This window comes from Myotis myotis, unplaced genomic scaffold (assembly GCF_014108235.1).
Source record: "Myotis myotis isolate mMyoMyo1 unplaced genomic scaffold, mMyoMyo1.p scaffold_m19_p_17, whole genome shotgun sequence".
In the NCBI taxonomy this organism is placed as follows: domain Eukaryota; kingdom Metazoa; phylum Chordata; class Mammalia; order Chiroptera; family Vespertilionidae; genus Myotis; species Myotis myotis.
Window position 1 is genome coordinate 36,871,512 of NW_023416321.1, and position 22,439 is coordinate 36,893,950.

At 46.6% G+C, this 22,439-nt stretch overlaps 1 protein-coding gene across 3 annotated transcripts; it reads right to left on the reverse strand.

Annotated features, from left to right (window-relative positions):
- Positions 1–659: 659 nt before the first annotated feature.
- On the reverse strand, positions 660–22,412 carry DHX33 (DEAH-box helicase 33). 3 transcript variants are annotated; one of them, XR_004972939.1, is made up of 13 exons: positions 21,598–22,409; positions 18,499–18,659; positions 17,221–17,448; positions 16,877–17,047; positions 15,354–15,539; positions 14,509–14,620; positions 13,062–13,221; positions 12,832–12,920; positions 10,079–10,206; positions 9,485–9,688; positions 6,985–7,071; positions 2,940–4,403; positions 660–2,806 (listed from the first exon to the last, which is right to left on the reverse strand). XR_004972939.1 is itself a non-coding variant. In XM_036341181.1 (13 exons), the coding sequence occupies exons 1-13, from the start codon at positions 21,887–21,889 to the stop codon at positions 4,328–4,330; spliced, it is 1,920 nt and encodes a 639-aa protein (XP_036197074.1). In that variant the 5' UTR covers positions 21,890–22,412; the 3' UTR covers positions 4,186–4,327. The 3 variants fall into 3 exon arrangements, 2 of the variants coding, with proteins under 2 accessions (XP_036197073.1, XP_036197074.1); XM_036341181.1 differs by lacking the exon at positions 660–2,806 and adding an exon at positions 5,968–5,993 and having other exon boundaries at positions 4,186–4,403; positions 21,598–22,412; XM_036341180.1 differs by having other exon boundaries at positions 660–4,403.
- Positions 22,413–22,439: the final 27 nt, after the last annotated feature.

The window sequence follows — 22,439 nt, forward strand, 5'->3', positions numbered from 1 at the left end:
AGCCAATCAATGATTCTCTCATCATTGCTGTTCCTCTCTCTCTGTCCCTTCCTCTTAGAAGTCGATAGAAATGTATTTTAAAAATAAAAATCGATGGGAAAAATATCCTCGGGTGAGGATAACAACAATAAAGCACACCAGGCTTTCTGTTACTGTGGAATCTGTGGAATGTACTCTTGCCATTCCCAGCAGCCTAAAGACCAGCCTTCGAGGTCATCTCGCCTAAGATGCCTTCCTGAAACCTCCTCCTCTCTCCCATGAAACAGATAGGAAATTATGCCTGTGCAGCCTTCTCCCCCCTCCACTCCATTCTTCTCTGGAGAATCGTCCTGGCACTGCTGGTTTGCCTCCCCTCAGCCTACCAGCCCGCTGCTCCTGAACAGCAGGATCCCGTTAATTCCTGCAACCCCCCCTCACCATTCCCTCCAAGCTTGCTCCCAGGTTCTGATAGGACATTATTTTTCTAGGGCACGAAGCTATGGCTTACATCAGATTTAGGTTAAGAACTGATGTTCCTAGTTTATCAGGACACACAGGATATATATGTATAAGGTACCAAGAAAGTAAGTCTTTCCCAATTCGTGGAAAAGATTAATACTTAATATATTCTAAATAGCATTCTGTAATAAGGAAAAAAAGAGCAAAGAAAGCCACACATATCATGTACAAGATTCGTTTTTAATGAATTTGATAGTCATGTGCAAATTTGAGCATTAAATACAAGAACTGACATTTCGGTAGAGCTACGTCTTTTTGAATGAAACCAGATTCTCTAAATACACCATAAAAACCTGAACCAACTTGATTTTTCTGTGTTTTCCCCTCTGCAAATTATGTTCTGATCAAGTAAAACATAATTGAATCCTTGCTTCCCCAGAGAGGTACAGTGTTCCAATATATGTTCACGGAACGGTATCTTAGATGCCTGGCCACAGTTCCAAGCAGTTCTTGATGCTGGAGTAAATGGATTTAAATAGAAAGTTTTACTCACAGAGCAAAAACTTATCTCCATTCTGGCATCTCTTTACAACCAGCAGAGCTGCAACATTAAATAAGGGTTTTTAACAAGGACCAGTTCTTTCCTTGTAGTGGATGTTCCACACGCCACGATTACTGCAAGTAGATCAACACCAGTAGCAGGCATGCGATCTGCTTGGAGTGCACCTATTTACATGAAGCTGCTCATGGGAGCTGGTGATTCACCCAGACATGGATTGCAGATAGGAAAAGAGATTTTACCAATTGAAAAAGAGTAGCTCAAGATCACACTGCAACATCGCTGTGAAACATTTAACTTTCTTAAGAAAGTTTAAGTTTAAAATGTACTGTCCCCTGCAGCTCAATATAAATAACCATTTACTTCTTTGTAGGAACATGTGGAGTCAGAATGGGTTTTCCAATCTGATGTAATCCCTGAGCAGCTATGTTAAAAATTAACTTTTTAAAAAGCCCAATAAAAACTACTGTATCAAAAGTCTACCAGAATGTTACAGTGATTAACATATTTCTGTACAGAAACATTAAAGCTACTTAGAAGCTATCTATCCCTTATTCCTGCTCAGAAAAGAGTAACAGTATACATTTTCCAGAAACTCTTTAGGTACTTAAGTTGTACACAATTATTCTGAGAGAGAATTTGCAGAGGGACATGATAAATCACCCCACTTGAAATTTTTTACCAACATGATGAATTTTTTTATTAAAAATACATTTTCTTTTACCAAGTCGGGCTAAACATCCTAGACTTCTATTTAATAAGAAAAATACACTTTAAAAATCTTCTGACAAACTTTCCAGAAGGTCAGCAACAGTAAAAACAAGTCAATCTGAGGAAGAGCCTGCTAAAAGTCTTACGTATTCAATAAGATAGGGCAGCGATTTCCAACCGGTGTGCTGCAAGACTTTTTAAAACATGCAATACCTGCCTATTTAGTCAGGGGCACTGACCTTTTTTCCCTTAGATTATAAAACAAACAAACAAACAAAAAAAGACAACGGCCAACACAATAGCTGTCCAGTGGGAATGAATCAAAAGTATATCTAATTTTTGGGACAGGCTGGCAAAAAATGTATTTTTTGATGTGCCTCAGAATTTTAGTAATTAGTTCACGTGTGCTACGAGAAGGAAAAGGTTGGAAATCACTGAGATAGGGTATACCGGATCTGCCAAATCCCATTTGGCCTAAACGTAAATATTTCTAACAATTAAGTCTCAAGTGCCCGAGCACTAGATAAAAGCTGGACTTTTCAGGGCCCCAGCGTGTGCTGGAAGCCCGAGCAGACCTGACAGGCAGACATGGACAGATGGGATGGGCACGGGGAGTCCGCTGGATCCAGAGTGAAGAGACCGTCCGCTGCCCCTGCAGGGTCTCTCAGTTTGGGCCCTTGCACCGAAACTGCATGGTTCACTTTAAGTAATGACCAAAATACTGCACAGGTGTTTAGACCAATTAAGCACATTAAAAGGGGTAAATCTTGGCTGCTTCTGGGACAAGACATCCAGTCACTTTTGGTAATTAAATAGCTAAGGACTTTTATTCTCAAAAAAAGAGAACAGGAAGAGACGGCGGAGAACCACCAATTCCCTCTGAGAAATGTAGACACTAAGGGTTAGAGAGTGATGGCCACTTTGTTAGGAAGTAACAAACCCAGGTTGTCCCCAAGTCCCAAAGGAGGAAAAAAGGTAAAATAAATAAGATGCTAGAATATAACCACCAGATGTTGTGAATGGGATGAGCCAATGCTGCCTGGTTCTCGTGGACCATTCGTCTCTCGCTCCACCACAACAGCTCTCGGACCAGTGGCCCTGCCAGAAGAGAAGTGGCTGAAATGTAGCCTGGGGTCGTTCCTTCTGCTCACATATTTAAGTGTGCCATTACAGGGAAACAGCCGCTGGTATGCTGGGGCCATCACCCTCTGGGCCAGTTTCCCAGTTATACCTGACATGATTCAGAAGATACAAATCAACCTTCACCCAGGAGACGTCCACGTCTCCTGAAGGACAGGCGAGGATGTCCGCCACAGAAGCACAAGGACGAAGATGCTCAGTTCAGCAGCCCGCAGGCCTCCTTCACTCCTCGTGGAGGCAGCAAGCGTCCACACCTGAGGAAGAGGCTCAGCAGGAGCGGCCAGCACCTCCCTCTTATGTTTTCTATTGGAAAACTCTGGCCCAGCCGGATGGCTCAGTGGTTGAGCGTTGACCTATGAACCAAGAGGTCATGGTCTGATTCCCAGTCAGGTCACATGCCTGGGTTTGACCCCCAGTGTGGGGCATGCAGGAGGCAGCCCATCAATGATTTGCTCTCATCATTGATGTTTCTATCTCACTCTCCCTCTCTGAAATAAATAAAAACATATTTAAAAAACCCAAAACACTCTGTACAGCCCTGGCTGGGTTGCTCACTGGTTAGTGTGCTGACCCACAGACCTAAGGGTCTCAGGTTCGATTCTGGTCAAGGGTGCAGGCTTTGGTTGCAGGCTTGATCCCTGACCTGGTTGGGGTGTGTGCGGGAGGGAACCAATCAATGTGTTTCTCTCACATCGATGTTTCTCTCTCTCTGCCTCTCCCCCTCCCACTCTCTCTGAAGATCAGTGGAAACTATATCCTTGGGTGAGGATTAAAAAAATACTCTGTACAGATAGACATTAAAATAGATCCAAGACAACAGCTCTGTGCCCTCCCACAGTCCCTTCTAGAAAGTCCCTTAGTCTCGGGAACTGGGGATCTTGTGGTACTCAATTCACATTATGTAAAAAGCAGGAAGATGAAGCCAACAATTCATTGTAAGTTCATCTTTCATTTTCCCTAACCTCATGACCCAACCCTATAAGGATTATTGCCCCCTATCGCATATAAGAAGTTAACTATGTCACCCAAAGTCACCCAGCAAGGACCTAAAGCACAATTTTGATGTTTCAAAGGCATGTAGCATCTACCCGTCTACATGATTCATTCAGCCTAAGGAGTTTAAAGAAGACACTTGTAAGCTCCAGGAAGTCGGGCATGTTCTGTAGTTTAAAACCCGCTGCCTCTTAGGCGCCGAGCGGGCAGTCGGCTGGGAGGACGGCTGTGGCCCCCGCTCCCAGGCCGTGGCTCAGTTCCTGCTGGCCCTCAGCTTCCGGCGGAAGTAGTCGGGGGCGGCCTCGTACAGCCACTCGGCGTCCACCACGCAGAGGTCGCGCATGTAGCACTTGTTGGTGTGGAGCAGCTCGGTGTACACCACGCAGGCGGGCTTGCAGTGGAAGAGGACGGACGAGGGGTGGATGGCCACCGGCTGGTGCGTGTCTGTGGTGGCGTAGGTCCCGTCCGGCTGCAGCTCGGCGGTGCTCATGAAGAGGCTGTGAGCCAGGCAGCGGCGGACCGTCTCCATGTCCCCCCGGGACGACGGGATGGGCATGGACATCTGTGTCAGGAGGAAGCGAGAATTGGAGAAGACCCCAAACATACACGCTGCTCAGCACTGCAGCATTCGGAACACCCGCACCCAAAACGCAGCCCACACTGCAGGCCTAACGGCGTGGAAGCTGCCATTGGGAGGTGTTTCCTCAAACACCTTAGAGACCAGCCCGGGCGGAGGAGGTGCGCTGAAGGAGGGTGAACTGAAAATAGGAAAAGCGCAGCCTGGCGAGTAAGGACCAGGAGGGAGACGGTCATGTAAGGGGCCAAGCAGACAGGCCTGGTGAGCCAGCACCTGTCCCCATGGAAACACCGGCCAGGACGTGGCAGGAAGGAAAGGCCTTTCCCTCGACTGACCACCTCGTCTCCTCCCTCCATCCATCGCACGCACTGCCGCCAGCCACCTTCCTCTACCAGCTCGTCATTCTTCACCCCTGAAAACCTTCACTGTCTCTACTGCTCCTGGCAAAGCAATGCAGGCTTCCAACTGTGACGCTGTGAATGAGCGAGCCGTCCTGAGCATCTGCGGTCCTCAACGGCCTCCTCCCTCCTGGGCCCGTTCCACAAGGGGCCTTCCCACGTGCACCACGGGGAGACAGGGCACCCCTCCGCTCCCCAGCGGCAGTGGCGGTCGTCAGTCTCCTGCTCCCCACCCTTGCTGATGGGCCACGTCACCTTACACCCCAGGCCACAGCGGAACCAGCCAGTGGCTTGCACTGCCTGACCACACTGGCCAGCTTCTCTCTTCCGGCATTTGAAGTCTGAGCAATCCCTGTTAGGGTTTTGAAGGGGAGGCCAGGGAAAGCAGTCGCTTGTGCAGAGGCGGAAGGTGAAAAGGGGGAAGGAGGCAGGCAGAGAGCACCCAAAACAAGAGGCAAGCAGACTCAGAAAGCTGCCCTTGCTCCCGATGGCCTTTTCTGGTTCCTCATGCCAGTCCCTGTATGGACTGGGGTTGGACTATTTCCTGTCCAGATTCCAAAGGTACCTCTTTATCCCCCCGTATCCCCTTTAAGGTGGCTCAAGATGTCTTGTTCTTTGCAATCAGCTGATCCTGGCCTGAGGAGGACACTATCTCCTCATCTGTCAGGAGGTAGCTCAGTATCACCGCCTCCAGGAAGCCCAGAGTCCCACTGCTCACTGGTCTCTCCTTCCGGCTGCCAGCTCCACACTCACTGGCCCTGTGCCTTGGGGCACATGACTTAACTTCCTTGGGCTCTAGTTTCCTCATTGGTGAAATGGGAATAATAACAGAATCAACCTTACAGCAGGTGAAGTGGGGATTTCAAATAAGGCATCACATGAAAAGTGCTTAGAATGGTGCCTTAATAAGTACTTCATAAACAATTTCTATAATTATAATTATCATCAGCTCCCCACAGGAGATATATGCGTATATGTAAGTCAGATTGCCCCTCCAGATTGTTCCTCGAGAAACTTCGTGTCAGTGCAGCTGTACACCTCCGGGACCTTGGCCAGTGTCTGGCGTATAAAGAGGGCGTGGTCAGTCACTAAAGCTTCCATCAGAACAGAGAAGCACCGCCCCGATTGTCATGAATAAACAGAAAACTCACGAGGCTGAGATGATCTGGCAGGCAAACTGTTCAAGTGCAAGAGGGGTTTGGGAAAATGTGTAAAATTCAGAACACAACAGGCTACTATGAGAAGAAATAGCATTAAATGTTAACAACAGGCCGCTGGCAGCAGACACAAGGCTGGGCACAGGCCACAAGTCTCCTAGGGACGTGCAGACAGTCTGCACTGGGGCTGTCCAGGGAGGCCTGACACACAAAGACAGTCAGAGGAGATGTCTACGACAGCACACGGGCACTTCCTGCGCTCAACAACAGGAGATACTTACAAAACTACTCCCACCTCCGAGTAAAATGCAGTGTCATGCAATCATTAATATACACAGGACTGTAAAACATCATGTACTCTAATATAAGCTAACAGAAAACTTTCTGGTAGACAATCTGGCAATAACTATCAAGACCTAATGTCACTATCCATGACTTCACTGTTCATTCTATGCGCACTAGGCCACAAACACATATGTCGGAGGATGGTCATTCTGATATAACCTCAACAATCACCCTTGGGCTTGGTTAAATAAAATGTAGTGGACACAATGGAAACCTATGAGGTCACTAAAAAGAGTAAGATGGACATAAAGACACTGAAAGACAGCCCAGACACACTAAGTGTTCAAACGTCTACCAAATGGAAAAAAGCAAGCTGTAAAACAAAGTGTGTATCATATTTATGTTCTGAAGAAAATGTTATATATATGTATCCATGTGTATATGTACACACACATACACACACACAGGAAAAAATTCTAGAAGGATAAAGGATTGTTAACGGAGGTTTATCTAGAGAGGAAGAGTTATGGGAGACTCTGAAACTTTCTGCATTTTATATCACTATTTTCTGCATTGTATCAACTTGTAAAAATTATGCACTACTTAATGCATAAACATTAAGCTATAAATGTTTAAAACATTTAAACAATTAAACAATTAAAATGTTTTTATCTAGAAAAAAGTAATAGCTTAGTCCCCCAGAGAACAAGTAGGAAGAAAGAATACCTTTACGCAGATATCCCTCAGCTGGGCTCTGACTTCAGCTACTAGCATCATATTCTTGCTGTTGACAAAATTCTCTTTGCACCAATCCTGAACAGGAGAAAAAGAGATATCTCAATCCTCTCATTTCTATAATGAAAATAAAATGATTTTTAGAACATAGTTGAATTTAGAGGGAAAACTTTAGTTGCCAAAAATATAGAAAAATATCTTTGTATCAAAAAGCATAAGCCATAAGAAAAAATATTTAAACAAAAGTAAAACAAAAAATTTTTTTTTATGTCAAGTCACTATGAAAAATGCTACAGACTGAGATGTTTGCACTACTACACCCAATAAAGGTAAGTATCTCCAGAATACATTACAAAACAAAAAAAGCCCTAGCTGGTTTGGCTCAGTGGATAGAGCATCAGCCTGTGACCGAAGGGTTCCAGGTTCAATTCCAGTCAAGGGCACATGCCCGGATTGTGGGCTCAATCCCCAGTAGGGGGTGTGCAGGAGGCAGCCAATCAATGATTCTCTCTCATCATTTTCTCTCTCTCTCTCTTCCTCTCTAAAATAAACAAAAACATATTAAAAATAAACAAACCAACAGCTCTGGCCAGTTGCTCACTGGTTCGAGCATTGGCCCAGGGAAGGAAAGGTCTTGGGTTCAATTCCCGGTCAAGGGCATGTACCTTGACTGCAAGTTCAATCACTGGCCCTGGTTGGTGCACACATAGGAGGCAACCAATCGATGTGTCTCTCTCACATGGATGTTTTTAAAAACAAACAAATAAACAAAAAATAATACAGGCCCTGGCCAAGTAGTTTAGTTGGTCAGAATATTGTTCCGATATGCCAAGGTTGTGGGTTTGATCCCTGGTCAAAGCAAATACCATATAAGAATTAACCATTGAACGCATAAATGAGTGGAACAACAAACCGACGTTTCTCTCTAAAATCACTAAATAAAAACATTTTTTAAACAAGAACCTCCTATAAATCAGTAAGAAAAAGACCAACAGTCCAGTAGAAAATAGATTAAGGCTATGAACAGACAACTCACTTTTAATAGAAATGACTTATAACCAATAAACTTATATAAGGATTCTCAGTCTCTTGAGGAATCAAGGCAAAGTAATTGAAACAGCTGAGATACTATTTCTAATCCATCAACTTGGTAAAAATTAAAGTCATTTCAACTAAGCATTGGAGAGGATGGTGGGAAAGGAAGCTCACACATCACTAAGGGGAGTGCAGAGGGGCTGACAGCTTTGGGGAGCCACGTGCTCGCCCGGGAAAGCTGGATGCAGCGGCCAAGACCAGCAGGTCCGCTTGAGTGTGGACCCAGAGAAACACGCCCCCTGCACAGATGGTCACAGTAGTGCTGCACGTGGAAACCAGCTGCAAACATCTGTAGCATCTAATGTTCAGATAGGAGGTAAGGTATGCTGCCACACGCCACCCTCAGGACAGAGGTTACACAGGGAGGAAGGACAGGGACAGGAGCAGTGCAGCCCTTCGCTGCATAAAATCTATAGTGTTTTATGTCCTTAAAAATAAACTGGGACAAATAGAGCAAAATGTTCACGACTGCTAAAAGTGGGTGCTGGTTTTTTTTTTAAAGAACTGACAACATTGCCAAAACCGGTTTGGCTCAGTGGATAGAGCGTCGGCCTGCGGACTGAAAGGTCCCAGGTTCGATTCCGGTCAAGGGCATGTACCTGGGTTGCGGGCACATCCCCAGAAGGAGATGTGCAGGAGGCAGCTGATCGATGTTTCTCTCTCATCGATGTTTCTAACTCTCTATCCCTCTCCCTTCCTCTCTGTGAAAAATCAATAAAATATATTAAAAAAAAAAAAAAAAAAAGAACTGACAACATTAAAATGCAGAGCAAGTTAAAGCACGCACACTATGGCACAATTACTGATTATACTGATAAATGAAATAATAGACCCGTTTTCCCTTGGTCTGAAGAACTGAAATATCATACAAGCAAAAACTACTATGAAAAAGTCAGGCCCTAGCCGGTTTGGCTCACTGGATAGAGCATCGGCCTGAGGACTGAAGAGTCCCGGGTTCGATTCCAGTCAAGGGCATGTACCTTGGTTGCAAGCACATCCCCAGTGGGGGGTGTGCAGGAGGCAGCTGATCGATGTTTCTCTCTCATCGATGTTTCTAACTCTCTATCCTTCTCCCTTCCTCTCTGTAAAAAAATCAATAAAATATATTTAAAAAAAAAAAAAAGAAAGTCAGGGGCAGGTGGGGAAAACCCATTTTGTAGCTAAGAAACTGGTCACTAACTACTGAACTAATTTGTCCACATTAAATATGAGTTAAACACAAGGGGAGCAAAAGGCAGAAATTGCATTTCTTCCCTGGTATTGTCCCTATAGAAGATCTTGCTGAAATGATAGCTGACATTCTTTTTGTGGCTCTTTAGAAGCTTCAGCCAAGAGAGGAAGGCCGACATTCCCGAAAAGAGGTATCACTGGAGAAGAGGAACGAGACAAAGCGCACCTTATTTCCACCCAAGTTTTTGAAGGTCCGGTAGATATTGAGCAGGGTGACGTGATCGCCCTCGCTGGAGATGAACTTCTTCCGGACACCCTGCACTTCATCCCGCCGGGAGGGCGGGTTGTAGAGGACGCTGTCCACGGACAGCAGGGAGACGATGGTCAGTATCTCCTCCGTACAGTGGAATTTGGGGGACAGGAGGATGGTCTGAAAGTCAAAATTGAAAACTGCCTTAACCAAAATTCTTCCTGGCTCTGAATGCAGTATTCCTGTACATTGCTTTTGTAGTTCCCCTCCTAAGGCGTTAAAGGGCAGGCGTTTCTAAAACCATGACTGTGTGTTAATGTTACTTGACTTGTTTGTAGAACAAATGACTGTCTTTCCTGAGGATTCCAAATCCCTTGTGGGTAGGGCTCATGATTTAAAATGAGTTCTAAGCCCACATAGAACGTAAATCAGTGTTAGATACAAGTGGGAGTGGACAATTATTTAGGAGAAAAGTGAAGGTTAATCTGGAAGCACTGGGTTTAGAAGTCTACTTTGGGATGGCTAACCTGTAATGTACAGAAAGGGGACTGAAGAGAGGGCATCATTTACTTTGGCAAATTTGGGCTCTAAGGGAAACGCTGCCATCTTCCTTCCGAGTGGAGTCAGGGTGAGCTGCTCATCCTTGTGCTCCAGAGCACCCAACAGGTCCAGCTGGGCGATGGCCGCCTGAACGTGATCTGAAAAACAGAGACATAAAAAAGGAGCCAAAAATCCAAAAAAGAAGTTGCAACTAGTTCAGTGCTTCTGATAACTTTACAACTGATCAAACCACAGCAGAGATCACACCACCACTGTCCTCAGGACACACTTTCAAAGCTGTTAATGCACCACTTCTTCAGTTCAATTCCCTTTTATTTCATTTCATTTTTTTGTTAATCCGCACCCAAGGATATTTTCCCATTGCTTTTTAGACAAAGTGGAAGGGAGGGTAGAGACAGAAGGAGGGAAACATCAACGTGAGACACACATCCATTGTTGCCTACTGCACACGGCCGGGGATCAAGCCTGCAATGGAGGCATGCACCCTTGACCGGAATCGAACCTGGGACCCTTCAGTGCACAGGCCGATGCTCTATCCATTTAGCCAAACCGGCCAGGGCTCAATTCCCTTTTTAAAGAATGGTCTGCAGGCTCCTCTCCCGGGAGCACGTGCGTGCCTCTCCCTTCCCTTCCCTGCCCAGGAAGGCCATCACTGCTCCCTCACCCGCAAGCTCCAAGGGCCCTTCCTTCACCTCTACAGCTTGTTTCCTAAGCCCTTTCTTTTTGTAGAAAGTACTCCTCCTACCTCTGTAATTTACCCAATAAATGTTCTCTTACCAAAAAAAGAAAAAATGGTCTGCAATTTGGCAAAATGTATGTAAATTTTAAAGCCAGCAATGATACACTTAAGAATTTCACCCACAAAGAAAAAATATCAAATAAATAAATAAATATAAAAGAATTTCCCCCACAGACGTGCTCACACAATGTACAGGGACCAGTGTCTCTAGAAGCACACACTCCACAACATCAATACCAGGGCCCCTGCTGAGAAGGCCACTATTTACTACTCACTCTTTTATGGTTTTTAATTTTGAACCATGAGAATGCATTACCCATTAAAGAATAAAATGCTCTCCTAAGATGCAATAAATATATACATACTGAGAGGAAACAATCTGTAAAATACATTAGGTGCCCAAAGAATGCACAAATGTCTCAGTCAATGGGAGAATGACTAAGTGCATTTTGCTTTATTCATAGAATGCAATAGCATTTGGTGGTGAAAATGCATCAACACAAATCTTACAAAACATAATGAATGAAAAGGGAAGGTTACTGAGGAACTGACACAGAAACATGCAAACAGAAACAACACGTTGCTTAGGGACACACACCCGCAGAATAACACACTGCAGAAAAGCAAGGGACTGCGAACAAAAGGTGGGAGGCGGTTCCCTGAGGGAGAGGGAAGGAAGCGAGTGTGGCCTGAGGGTGCAGGGGGCTTCACGGGCGCTGGCGAGGGGTGCACGGGTGTTGGTTTTACGACTCCTTCTACCTTACATATATGTCTTCCTTTGTGTGCACAAATTTAGCAATGAAAAATACAATGCCTTTCTTTTTTTGCTTTCTCTTTTTATTGTATCTATATGAGATGATGGATGCTAACTAAACTTATAAGGGGTAATCATTTCATAATCTATGTGAGGCAAATTATTAGCTGTTCACCTTAAACTTATACAATGAAGTATGTCAATTATATCTCAATAAAATGGGGGGCGGGAAATAAGTGTAGAAAAGTGCACAATGCATACTATTTGTGTTTTTAAAGAGATCATAGACACTTGCATATGCACAGAAGTTCTTTAGAAGACAATTAGAAAATGGTTTGCTCTAGGAACAGGAAACTAAGAACCTGAAGATAGGGGGTGGGACCCTTGTATACCCGTCAAATTTTTTAAAAAAATATATTTTATTGATTTTTTACAGACAGGAAGGGAGAGGAATAGAGAGTTAGAAACATCGATGGGAGAGAAACATTGATCAGCTGCCTCCTGCACGCCTCCTACTGGGGATGTGCCTGCAACCAGGGTACATGCCCTTGACCGGAATCGAACCTGAGGCCCTTGAGTCTGCAGGCCGACACTCTATCCACTGAGCCAAACCGGTTAGAGCTATACCCATCAATTTTTACTTTCAAAAACAAAACAGCCCAGCCAGGTGGCTCAGTGGTTGACCTATGAACCAGGAGGTCATGGTTTGATTCCCGGTTAGGGCACATGCCTGGTTTGCAAGCTTGATCCCCAGTCAGGGGGGAGAGGTGTGCAGGAGGCAGCTGATCGATGCTTCTCTCTCATCACTCATATTTCTATCGCTCTCTCCCTTCCTCTTTGAAATCAATAAAAATATATATTAAAAAAAATTATATTTCTTCACTTAATAAAAAGAGGGGAAAAAGGAAAGGAAAACCATGTATTGAAGAGATGTCAAGTGCTAAAAGCTGCCATCATTAGGAAAATCCCAATTACTTCTTCCTCCACAGAGAGGTCAATGAAGGACCAGAACTGACCAAATGCCAGTCAAAAGCACAGAAACGTGGTATTTTCAGTCCTTTCGCTGGCAGAAGTACAATTCGAGGCCACTCTCTGTGCTGGGATGGTGCTGATGGCCCCACATCTATCCCTCATGGTTCTCAGACACCTCTCTGACAGTTCATGTTCTCCACCAGACTAAACCAAAGGAGACCTCTAAAATGCTTTGAGAGTCCATTTGCTGTCGTTTGTCTACTTGTAACCTTCCACTCCACTGAAGATCCCACTCACCTGGAGACGGTTTGGACATGAAGTCGAAGGTGAGCACGTTGGGGACTTTCATGGCTAGGAGCTGCAGCATCACGCTCGCCAGGTTACACCTGTGCAGAGTGAGAGACGTGCGCTGTTCACCCCGATCCTCCAGCCGGCGAGTCAGTGAGGACTGCAGCTCTGGGGAGACCCGAGCCAGCAGGGAGGGAGGTGTGGGGCAACGGCAGGGGTGCGGGGCACCTCGGGCCCACCTTTGGATCTCTGGCACGGTCATCTTCTCAAACTTCTCAAACTCATCCTCTGTGTAGAGCCGGTAACAGACGCCGCTGTCCTCTCTGCCAGCGCGTCCGGTGCGTTGCCACGCCTGCGTCTTGGACACCCGCTGCACAGCTAACACCTCCAGGCCACTGTCTGGAGGGAGAGTGGCCCACATTAGTGCTCTGCCCATCCTTCACATAAACAGACTGCTTCTACAGTGCGGACAAAAGGAGCATTCCTCAGAGCACCAGTGATCCTTTCTGCATTACCGAGTCAGAAAAACTCAAGGCTAAATCAGAAAACACAAAACCAGACTGTTCTGCAGTGAAATGAGGCCTGGTACTGGACACTGTGAAATCTGTTATTACAACATCAATGGTTGACCTGTGAACCAGGAGGTCACGGTTTGATTCCCAGTCAGGGCACATGCCCGGGTTGCAGGCTCTATCCCCAGTGTGGGGCATGGAGGAGGCAGTGATCTATGATTCTTTCTCATCATTGATGTTTCTATCTCTCTCCCTCTCCCTCCCTCTCTGAAACCAATAAAAATATGTTTAAAAAAAATAAAACATCAGAAAAACTTCATGCTTATAGCAGGGGGACAGGAGAGTAAATTTCAGAGGTCTGGCTTAGCTCATATGGTAACAACCACCCCATTTGGCCTGGGACTTGGGACTTTCAGTGACAAAACCAGGACAGTCACTGGCAAACGAGGATAGTTGTCACCATGTCAATCAATGACTCAGAAATGAAATGCCTCCAGGCCCTGTATACTGTTTCCTCCCTCCCACCTCCGTAATAAGAGACCATGTATGTTACTGCAGGAGTAAATGAGAGATTTTCTTCATAAAGGTGCACTCTGTGCCAGGCACTGTCGCATGTGATCGCTAAGAGATACACAAGTGAAAGGCAGCACTTAGTGAATTTCAATTAAAAATCTGAAATAGATCCTTTCAGCTGCCTCAAATCCTCTGTAGAATAAAGCAAGGTATACAACAGACACGAAGGAAAACGACTGAAGGAAGCTTCCCACTGAAAATTCAGGGACAGCTAGTGCTGCACCCAGCCCAGGGAATTCTGGGAAACCTGGAGCTGGACCCCGCCAAGCTCAAAGTTCTGATGAGAGCCTTTGATGTGGTGTCAGGCTATCTCTGGCCCTTGTGCCATCAACTCACCCACCTCCTGACAGGGTCTCAGACACCTCTGTTCCCAAGTTTGTTAAGCCTTGCCTTCTCTTTCTACCCTGCCTTCTCATCTCACATTCCTGCCTCAGGTCCCCTTTCGGACCCGCCCCTGCACTGTCTCACTTTTGGTGCCTGCCACCCCAATCTCAGTCAGTTACAAGCATGAAATGCTCGTTGGGGGAAACGGGGGACTACAGGAAACTCAGTGGGTGCTCACTACACACAGAAGAGACAGTCATCAGCCACAAGTTCTCACCAGGGTTATACTTCTTTGCTTTGACCATGCCCGTGTCAACTACGTATTTTATTCCTGTAATGGTTATGGAGGTTTCAGCGATGTTGGTTGAAATGATCACTTTGCGATAGCCCTAAAAGGAGGAAGAAAACCAAAAAGCTGTATGACACACATATGATTCAGAAGTTTTAAAACAGTCCTCACCATTAATTTCCGTAATTCACTCACGATCAAGAAAAGATGACTTTGTTACTAATGACAGTTATTAATATTGATGGTGGGCCATTACACTGGGTGAGAGAGAGGGGACGTTCCGGTCTTAAAAGCTTACTTTGAGGCGATGCGATGTAGCGGCACAGGCACAAGGTTCAGAAGCAGGTGGATGTGGGTTGGAACCCTGGCGCTGCCAGTTACCTACTGTGTCCCTGGAGCAGTTACTCCCCTCCTCTGGGCCTCAGTGCTTATTAAATGGACCATAACCCACCTTGCCAGCTCCCGAGAGGATGAGAGGCAGTGTGTGTAACATGTCAGCACAGTGCCTGGCACAGCAGGGCGCCCAATAAATGCTATTATGGACTAACGCGGCTTATGTTGGACCCTGGAAGACTCACTCATTTACCCTTCAGCTTTTGCCTTTGCCCTCTCCCTCGTCCCCTGACAACCGTTTCCCTGTTCTTACCTTGAGAGAGCTGCAGCTGCAGCTACGTGTTATATTCCTGCAGCTTTTCAGCTACTGTATCTGGTGCCTGAGCATCCGCCCCATATACCTTATCTGGAGTCTGGTGACAGGCATACCTACAGGCCCCACGGGAGGATCCGCGTGCGTCCCCAGGGATGGGGCCGGACAGAGGCGGCGGTGCACTCACCTTCGGCGCCGCCTGGAAGACGCGGAGCTGCTGGGCATAGGGCAGGGAGGCATACAGAGGCAGGACCAGCATGGAGGGGCAGCCGTCCGGGAGGTGCTTTGCAATGTCTCGGCAGGTCTTGCTCATGGCTTCGATTTCCTCCTGGCCGGTGAGGAACACCAAGATGTCCTGCGAGGAAGGGGCTTCCTGCACAAAAGTGAAAGTGGGACCGTTAGGCTTTCACAGAGGCACTTCACCTGGTAAAGGGAAGAACAGCCAGTTAACAGACACTTATGCACCTGATCTCTGAAGTGTGTTCAGATATACTTGTAAAGTACTTGATAACTGAAAAAGTGTTTAATAACATGTGAGTATGTGTATATGTAAGTAGCCCGAAGTTCCACTTCTAGCCCGAGGTGGAACTATCATCTTAGCTACCTGAAATGGATAGAATTTTTACCTTTATCTTTCATTTGAGAAAACTAAGGTTTAAGAACAAATATAAACTTTACATGTCCACACAGTTTGTAAGTGGCAGAGCAAGTAATACAATTTAGAACTATCTAACTTAAAAAAAATAAAAATAAAAAAATACACTGTGATATAACTATGTTGAGAGGATGAAGGAGAGAAGCAAGAGGTAGAGAAGGGATTTTTCTAAATCCTCACCTACCATGGTAAAAAATTAACATAATATCAGTAAGTCAACAAATAGCAATATAAGCAGGTTATTTTAGAAATATGAAAGTAATATCCAGGGGAAACAGCTAAAAAGGTAAGTGGTTACTCTACAGTGCAGGACCTGGGATGGGGAGTAAAAGTAACTGCTTTGTGTGAGCCTTTTAAAATTAACTGCTTAACCCTTTAAACTCCAAACTGCACACACATCACTTTAAAAAATTAATCTGAAAAAGTCTGCCTCTAGATTTTTTTCAGAAAGCAAACGGGAAGGTAAAAACAGTCAATTTTATACACATTAAACAAACAAGAATGAGATGATTGTTTAATACAATGAGAAGAGATTTGAAATGTTTCTCTAATGCAGTTTTAACTCTAAACTGGATCAATACCAACGTTTTCTTAATATGAGGTAGAAAATACCAGAAAGCATCACATGTAACAGAGGAGGCAGCGTGAGGAAAGATACTGGTCAGAGTTAAATTCTTTTTAGAGAAAAGAAGAGATCCCCCCAAAAATAAAAAGAGAGAGACATGGGATAGTAAATAAATTCCTGACTCATCTTTTTATTGATTGATTGATTGATTGATTGATTTGGGAGAGGAACATCAGCTTGTTGTCCCCCACACTTAACGCGTTCACTGGTTGCTCCGTGTATGTGCCCTGACCTGGGGGGTCAAACCTGAAACCGTGGCAAATCGGGATGACACTCTAACCGACTCAGCGACCTGGCCAGGGCCAGGGCCAGATTCCCATTCATCTTAGTGACACGGCTCCCCAAGTGTTTCATTCAGCATCCAAGGCTGAGGACTCTATCAGCCGTGAGGGAAACAGACCTTTTCAGGACTCGGCCCCCCGTCCCGTACCTGGTGAATCTGGAAGACTGAGACAAGGGCGGCGTGCAAGTAATCCTGCTGAGGCTGTTTGGTGTAAAAAATCTGGATTGGATGCTGCCGACCCTCCAGGTAGAGGACAGGAGCGCCATTGAAATACTGAGAGAACAGGTCCACATCCATCGTAGCTGACATCACAATCACCTGGGTACAGAGGGAAGAGGGAGATGGAAACAAACGTGGCGACAGCCTTTCTGTGTCCCCCCCAAGCTCTAAAAGCAGATGAGGGAACCTGTCACACCCACTAGGGTGAACTCGGTCCACGGTTCTGAAGCAGACGGGCAAAGGCGAACACGGAGGAAGCACGCTGCACCTACTTTGAGAGGCAGCTTCCCCAGCTCCTTCCGCCTCTTCTGTGCAGCTTTCACCACGCCAAAGAGCACGTCCGTGTGGATAGTCCGCTCGTGGGCTTCATCCAAAACGACACAGCTGTACTTCCGAAGCAGGGAGTCTGAAATTGCTTCCCGCAGAAGCATGCCATCTGTCAGGAACTTGATCCTGGTGTCTTCCGAGGTGACATCATCGAAGCGCACTGTATAGCCAACCTGTGCAGAGAAACCATTCCTTCACCAAACGCATGCTCAACACCCACCAGGTAACCAGCACTGGGCCAGGCACTTGTGCTATCACAGTGAACAAGACCCACACTGACCTGCCCGGCTCCCCCCGCAGCAGGCAGTCTGGTGGCTGACACGGACAGTGGGCATGTACCTTTAACTGCAATTATAATTAGCATGACCAAGATTTAAAACTAGCCTTCTACCCCCAGCTACTTAATAGTTTCAAGAGAAGCTATGTACTGATATGAAAGACATCCAAGATGTTTTTAAGTGAAATACATAAACACACACAAATAAATCTAACTTATACACAGTTCTGGGACTCATTCTCCATACACACACATATGCTAGAAAATGCTTAAAATTTTTCGAGAGAGACACAGAGATAGTGAAGCCTTAAAAATGCTCAAGGGCCATAACCGGTTTGGGTCAGTGGATAGAGGGTCGGCCTGCGGACTGAAAGGTCCCAGGTTCGATTCCGGTCAAGGGCATGTACCTTGGTTGCGGGCACATCCCCAGTAGGAGGTGTGCAGGAGGCAACTGATCGATGTTTCTCTCTCATCGATGTTTCCAGCTCTCTATCTCTCTTCCTTCCTCTCTGTAAAAAATTAATAAAATATATTTTTTTAAAAAATGCTCAAGGAAAACAACTAATTTATCCAACTTGCCAACAGATTTTGAAAGCAAAGCAAATGGGTCTGATAGCCTATCAGACCCTCTAGTCTCAGGAACTGGTAAAGAACTCTGAGAAAGACCTAGACAATTGTGGCAAGAAAGAAGCTTGCTCTGTATAGTCTTATTCAGCCCAGCCGGCGTGGCTCAGTGGCTGAGCGTCAACCTGTAAACCATGAGGTCATGGTTCAATTGCAGGCTTGATCCCCAGTGTGGGGCATGCAGGAGGCAGTCGATCAATGATTCTCTCTCTCTCTCCCTCTCTGAAATCAATAAAAATAATTAAACTTTAAAAAGAAGTCTTGTTCAGAAAAATAAAAGGCAGGGGAGGGAGAAATTTTTGTAAAGAAGCAAATCAGGTACCAGCTTCCCGAGTTCAGTTCTCTTCTCATCTGAGACTCTAGTAGCGAGAGAGATGGCTGCCACTCGCCGAGGCTGGGTCACAGCAATGATGCCCTGGCGGCCAACGCCCCCTTCATAGAGGTACTGAGGGAGCTGAGTGGTCTTCCCAGAGCCAGTTTCCCCTGGAAAGAAAAAAGTCTCATTTAAATACAAATTGAAACAAATTTCACCAAACAAATGTATCAAAGTCAGAAGAGAAAGATAAAAGATAATACTCCAGGTCAGGGCACATGCCTGGGTTGCAGGCTCCATCCTCAGTGTGAGGCATGCAGGAGGCAGCCGATCTATGATTCTCTCACATCATTGATGTTCCTATCCCCCCCCTCCCCTCTCTCTCTCTCTCTGAAATCAATAAAAATAAATTTTAAAAAAATATTCTAAGTTCTGATAAAGCCACAGGAAACTGGGTACTCACAAATACTGCTGGTGGAGTGTTAACTGGAATTGCTTCTCAGAAGGCCAAATTAAATCCGAAAAATCTTTAAGAAGTTTATACCCTTTGACCCAAAACTCCACTTACAGAACTGATTCTAAGAAAAAATTAAAGATGTACAAAAAAATATGGCTTCAAGATATTTTATCAACTTTGTTCACAAAAGCAAAAAACTGGAAATGTTCAACAATAAGTATAGTGAAACACAAAATGAAATACAACTATAATATAAAAATGTACTTCTCAAAAGAATAAGTGAAGTATATATTCTGACAGGTAGAGACATCCACCCATATACTGCAGCCGTGAGACTCCCACCGTTCACTAGGGCTGCCTTTGTCCGCACTATCATGCACTGCCTGCTCTCGTTATGCCTGCCTGGCACACGCCACAGGATGAGCTAGACCTAAACTCGCTCCCCTGGGGCCGCACTGGCAGCCTCTGCTATGCTCTGTAGTGCCTGGTTCATCTCTCTTTCAGCAGACCAACCTGCACTGTCTGCAAGTTTAAATGTTTCCATCTCCTCCAACCCCAGAAGCTTCAGGAGGGCAGAGAAGGTCTGTCTGTCTCTCGCATGTACTTGTGCATCTTGCACAGGGTAAGCTTTTAATGTCATTTTCTCCCTCGTGGTTCCTACTTAGAACAAAGAACTCAGTCAACCTGTGCATCTTTCCTCTCTTTGCTACAACTTTCTAACCCTCACATTCCTATAGTCCCATAATTATCCCATTTTCTCCCCTCTGACTGCCCATCCTTCCAGATCTAGCCAAGATCGTGGACTAAGAATTTGATTATTCTGCAATCCTGCTGAACCCATCAGGCAAAACCTAAACTTGGATTCCTGTCTCCCTGTCCATCTCTTCTGCTCCTGCACCAACTGAGCGCTGATAAAGCAAAATAACCCAACTGTGCAGACGGAGCCCTGAGTTTGCAGTGGGGCCAAATGCACCTGGGAACCAGCACTACCATCCATCCTTTTCTTAAATATATTTCTTTATTGATTTCATAGAGGAAGGGAGAAGGAGAGATAGAAACATCAATGATGAGAGAGAATCATTGATCAGCTGCCTCCTGCATGCCCCCTTCTGGGGATCGAGCCCATAACGCAGGCATGTGCCCTTGGCCAGAATTGAACCTGGGACCCTTCAGTCCGCAGGCTGATGCTCCATCCACTGAGCCAAGTCGGCTAGGGCTCCATCCTTTTCTTGTTTTTGCTTCCCGTCCTCTGTCCTGATCCTAAGGGCCCACTCAAGGCCCTGAAACTCCCATTCTCAGCAGAGTTCCTGTGCCTATTTCACAGAAAAAGAAACCTCAAAGGTGACCTCCCTCTACCTCGCCCTGGAAGCTTTCTGCAGTCACACCCATGCTCACCTCTCTCCAGCCCCAAAGCCGCTTGGACATCTTTCACTGTACTGAAGGCCAATTCTGCTTCTAGCCCGTTGTCAAATGCCCCCTTCCCCATGACCCCTGCACTCAGCTGTTAGTGCCGGCTTTCCATCTTCAGCCTCCCCCTCTTCCGAGTTCTTCCTCTCAACCTATTAATTCAGACTTGCAAGTTCCTCTCAGCCCCCTTTTTTTCTCAAAAGAGAGGCCAGCTCCCATTGCCTTCATTCCCTCACCTCCTACTTACTCCTCAGTGCAATGACAAATCAGCTCCTACCCCACAACTTGTCTGAAACAGCGCACAGTGGGCCCACAATCAATACAAATCCAGTGGGCATTTTTGGGGTCTACTTATTATTGGACCTCATTGCTGCATCTGTTCATGCCCCTCCTCTTTATTAATCCTCATCCGATATCTATCTACATCTATATCATCTACATCTATATCTATCTATATATTTTTCCCATTGATTTTGAGAGAGAGTGGAAGGGAGGGGAAAGTCAGAGACAGAAACATCTATGTGGGAGAGACACATGGATTGGCTGCCTCCCGCAGGCGCCCCCACCAGGGGTGGGGATCCAGCCTGCAACCGAGGTACACGCCCTTGACCAGAATCCAACCCTCGACCCTTCAGTCCGCGGCCGATGCTGCAACCACTGAGCACACCGGCCAGGGCTTCCCGCTTCTTATCACTCTGTTCCTTTAACTATGTATATTGGCTCTTTTGGGTCTCCTTCCCCTGTTTGGAGGCTCATCCTCTCGGTCCTTCAGAAGCTCCTCTAACTTAAACGTTGGGGATCAAAGCTCCTTGCAATCGGTCCCCAAGTCACAGCTCCGCCTTTTGGTTCATGCACCGAAAACTGCTGCTTCCCGTCAGGCCGACCGGGCTGTTTCTTGCCTCCGCGCGCCTCTCAAGACGCTCTCCGCTGGGAGGATGCCCCCCTCGGGGACCGCCTCCCCCGCCGCCTCCTGCCAGGCTGGCTCCGATGCACCCTCAGACACCCCGGCAAGCCCCTACGCCCGATCACTCGGAAGGTGGTGTTTGCATAACAACTCGGGCTGTGAGCACCCCCAGAGCAGGGCTGTCAGACTCCTCCGAGGCCCCTCTCCCGGCCCGGCACCGAAAAGGCGGTAAGGTTTGTGGTAGAGACAAACCAAAGAGGATGAGAGGCACCTAAGAAAGACTGTGCTCGCAGCGCCAGGAACAGAGAACCAGGAAGGACTTGGCCGCGCGGCCGCTCACCGATGAGGATGGCGCTGTCCAGGTTTCGGAGCTGGGCCAACAGCTGCCCCCGCGCCTGGAAGATGGGCAGACTCCGGCGCTGCCGCTCCACCGCCTCGGGGTAGGGACTGGCCGAGGGCTGGGCCAGGGGCGGCTGCCGCCGCCGGCCTCCTCCTCCTCCTCCTCCTCCTCCGCCTCCGCCACCGCCGCCGCCCGCGTTCAACCGCATCACCACTTGCCTCCCGTCGTGGCTCGGAGGCCCAAGGCCCTGCCGGAATCTCTTAGGCGGCGGGAAGCCCGCCTCCTCGGGCATGTCGGGAGGGCGCAGAGACTGGGGGAGCGAGGGCGGGCAGCTCGCAGCTCCCGGGAGCCGGGTGCCAGCACGCACCGCCCCTTCTAGCCACGTGCTAGCCCTCTCGGCGACCAAGGGAGACCTCACGGCCTCGTCTCGCCTTTAGGGAAAGGACTACAACTCCCAGCATGCACTGGGAGCTTGGGAAGGCTTTCACTTCCTGAGGGCGAGGAGAGCAACATCCGCGGTACAACAAGAAAAGGGTCCGGAGCGACCACAGCTAAAGAAGGGGTGTACGGTTCCTTGGGACCTTCACCTTCCTTGGTTAATAAAGCGGTCTTCCAGTTTTATTGTGCTGGTAATACTAATTCTAGTAAACACACGTTTCCCCTTCTCCTTTCACAATAGTACTCGCTTTTCAAGGAAAATGCTTAATTTTAAAAAATCAATGAGGAACACAAACATTTGCAATTATTTAATCCTCTAAGCAATTTAATACTATTAGTCCCCAATTTGCAGACAAGAAACAGAGTCTCCAAAATTAAAGTCATTCACAGGTAAAAAAAAAAAA

What these genes read in the sequence shown, in the direction of transcription:
- DHX33 (XM_036341180.1), bottom strand. Translation starts at nt 21,889, where the DNA reads ATGCCCGAGGAGGCGGGCTTCCCGCCGCCTAAGAGATTCCGGCAGGGC. An exon ending in TCTTCCAGGCGGCGCCGAAG is followed by an intron (nt 14,621 to 15,353) that starts GTGAGTGCACCG and finishes TCCTCCTTTTAG; the next exon opens with GGCTATCGCAAAGTGATCAT. An exon ending in AAAACTTGGGTGGAAATAAG is followed by an intron (nt 7,072 to 9,484) that starts GTGCGCTTTGTC and finishes TCTCCTGTTCAG; the next exon opens with GATTGGTGCAAAGAGAATTT.